At 71.4% G+C, this 1998-nt stretch overlaps 1 protein-coding gene across 1 annotated transcript; it reads left to right on the forward strand.

Annotated features, from left to right (window-relative positions):
- Positions 1–65: 65 nt before the first annotated feature.
- On the forward strand, positions 66–1454 carry SOX4 (SRY-box 4). Its single transcript, XM_026047037.1, has one exon. It carries the CDS (start codon positions 66–68, stop codon positions 1362–1364), a length of 1299 nt encoding a protein of 432 aa, XP_025902822.1. The 3' UTR covers positions 1365–1454.
- Positions 1455–1998: the final 544 nt, after the last annotated feature.

Genomic DNA, 1998 nt, shown 5'->3' on the forward strand with positions numbered 1-1998 from the left:
CGCGCGCGCTGCCCCGCGCCGGAGCGGCGCTGAGCGCCGGCGAGCCGCCCGCCGCCGCCGCCGCGATGGTGCAGCAGACCAACACGGCGGAGAACACGGAGGCGCTGCTGGCCGCCGCCGAGACCTCCGACTCCGGGGCCGGCATCGAGCTGGGCATCGCCTCCTCGCCCACGCCGGGCTCCACCGCCTCGACGGGCGGCAAGGCGGACGACCCGAGCTGGTGCAAGACGCCCAGCGGGCACATCAAGCGGCCCATGAACGCCTTCATGGTGTGGTCGCAGATCGAGCGGCGCAAGATCATGGAGCAGTCGCCCGACATGCACAACGCCGAGATCTCCAAGCGCCTCGGCAAGCGCTGGAAGCTGCTCAAGGACAGCGACAAGATCCCCTTCATCCGGGAGGCGGAGCGGCTGCGCCTCAAGCACATGGCGGACTACCCCGACTACAAGTACCGGCCCAGGAAGAAGGTGAAGTCGGGCAACAGCTCCGCCAAGCCCGGCGACAAGGCGGACAAGGCCGGCGGGGGCGGCACCGGCGGCGGCGGCGCGGGCGGCAGCCCCGCGGCGCCCTCCAAGCCCGCCCCGAAGAAGGGCGGCGGCGGCGGCCCCAAGCCCTCCCCCGCGGGCGCGGGCGGCGGCGCGGGCGGCCCCAAGGCGCACGGCAAGGCCGCGGGGGGCAAGGCCGCCCCCTTCCCCGGCGAGCCGCCCGCCGCCCTGCTGCCCCCCGACCACCACGGCCTCTACAAGGCGCGCGGCGCGGCCGCGCCGTCGGCGCCCGGCAAGGCGCTGCCCGAGAAGAAGCTCAAGCGCGTCTACATCTTCGGCGGCGGCGGCGGGCAGGCGGCGGCCGCCTCGGCCTCCCCCGGCGGCGCCGTGCCCGGCAGCCCCACGCTGAGCAGCTCGGCGGAGGCCGGCGACCCGCTGAGCCTCTACGAGGAGGGCGGCGGCGGCGCCGGCTGCCGGCCCGACGGGGACTGCGGCGGCGCCTGCCCCTCGCCGCCCGCCTCCGCCTCGCCCTCGGACCACCGCAGCTACACGAGCCTGCGGGCCGCCTCGCCGGCGCCCTCGACGGCGCACTCGTCCTCCGCCTCCTCGCACTCCTCCGCGTCCTCCTCCTCCGGCTCCTCCTCGTCGGACGACGAGTTTGAAGACGACCTCTTGGACCTGAACCCCAGCCCCGGCTTTGAGAGCATGTCCCTGGGCAGCTTCAGCTCCTCCGTGCTCGACCGGGACCTGGATTTTAACTTCGAGCCCGGCTCGGGCTCGCACTTTGAGTTCCCGGACTACTGCACGCCGGAGGTAAGTGAGATGATCTCGGGCGACTGGCTGGAGTCGAGCATTTCCAACCTGGTCTTCACTTACTGAGGCGAGCGGCGGGCAGAGCCCGAGGAGGCATCGACGCGTTGTTGGGAGGACTCGCCCCCCCCGCGGCCCGCCGGGCCCTTTCGCGCCCCCCCGGCCCGTCTCGCAGAGGGGGCCGCTCAGACTGCCGCGCTCCGGGGGGCACCTTGGCCGCGACCCCCCCCCCCCGCGCCCCGCCGGGCGCGGGCCGGCACCCCCGGGCGACGAGCCCCGCGCCGGCGCCTTGCGGAGACTGGCGGGAGCGAGCGGAGCGCTGCCTTTGCTTTTGTATTTTATTAGGATCTTTTGGGTTTTTTTCCTTGCTTTCCTGAAAAGACAAGGGGGCGGGGGGAGGGGCGAGGGGGGAACCACATACACCTCTGGGTGCTTTGTTATAGCCCGCTTGATACGAAGGAGGAGAGGAGGGGTGCTGAGCATTTGTGCTGGGCGGACTGGATGTGTCGAGTGTTTCACCCTTTCCTGGGAGATCAGAACTGCCTGAAAAAAAAAAAAATCCCACCCCCCCCACACCAGCCAAGCCTTTGCGAGGTTCAGCGTTTCGGGGGAGGAATCCCGCCCCGTGGCTGCTTCCTGCGGGGAGAGGAGGCGAACAGGATGATGATGATGATGATGATGATGATGGGAGGAGGAAAGGGCG

This window comes from Nothoprocta perdicaria, unplaced genomic scaffold (assembly GCF_003342845.1).
Source record: "Nothoprocta perdicaria isolate Ctin4 unplaced genomic scaffold, notPer1 scaffold_47, whole genome shotgun sequence".
NCBI classification, from domain to species: Eukaryota; Metazoa; Chordata; class Aves; order Tinamiformes; family Tinamidae; genus Nothoprocta; species Nothoprocta perdicaria.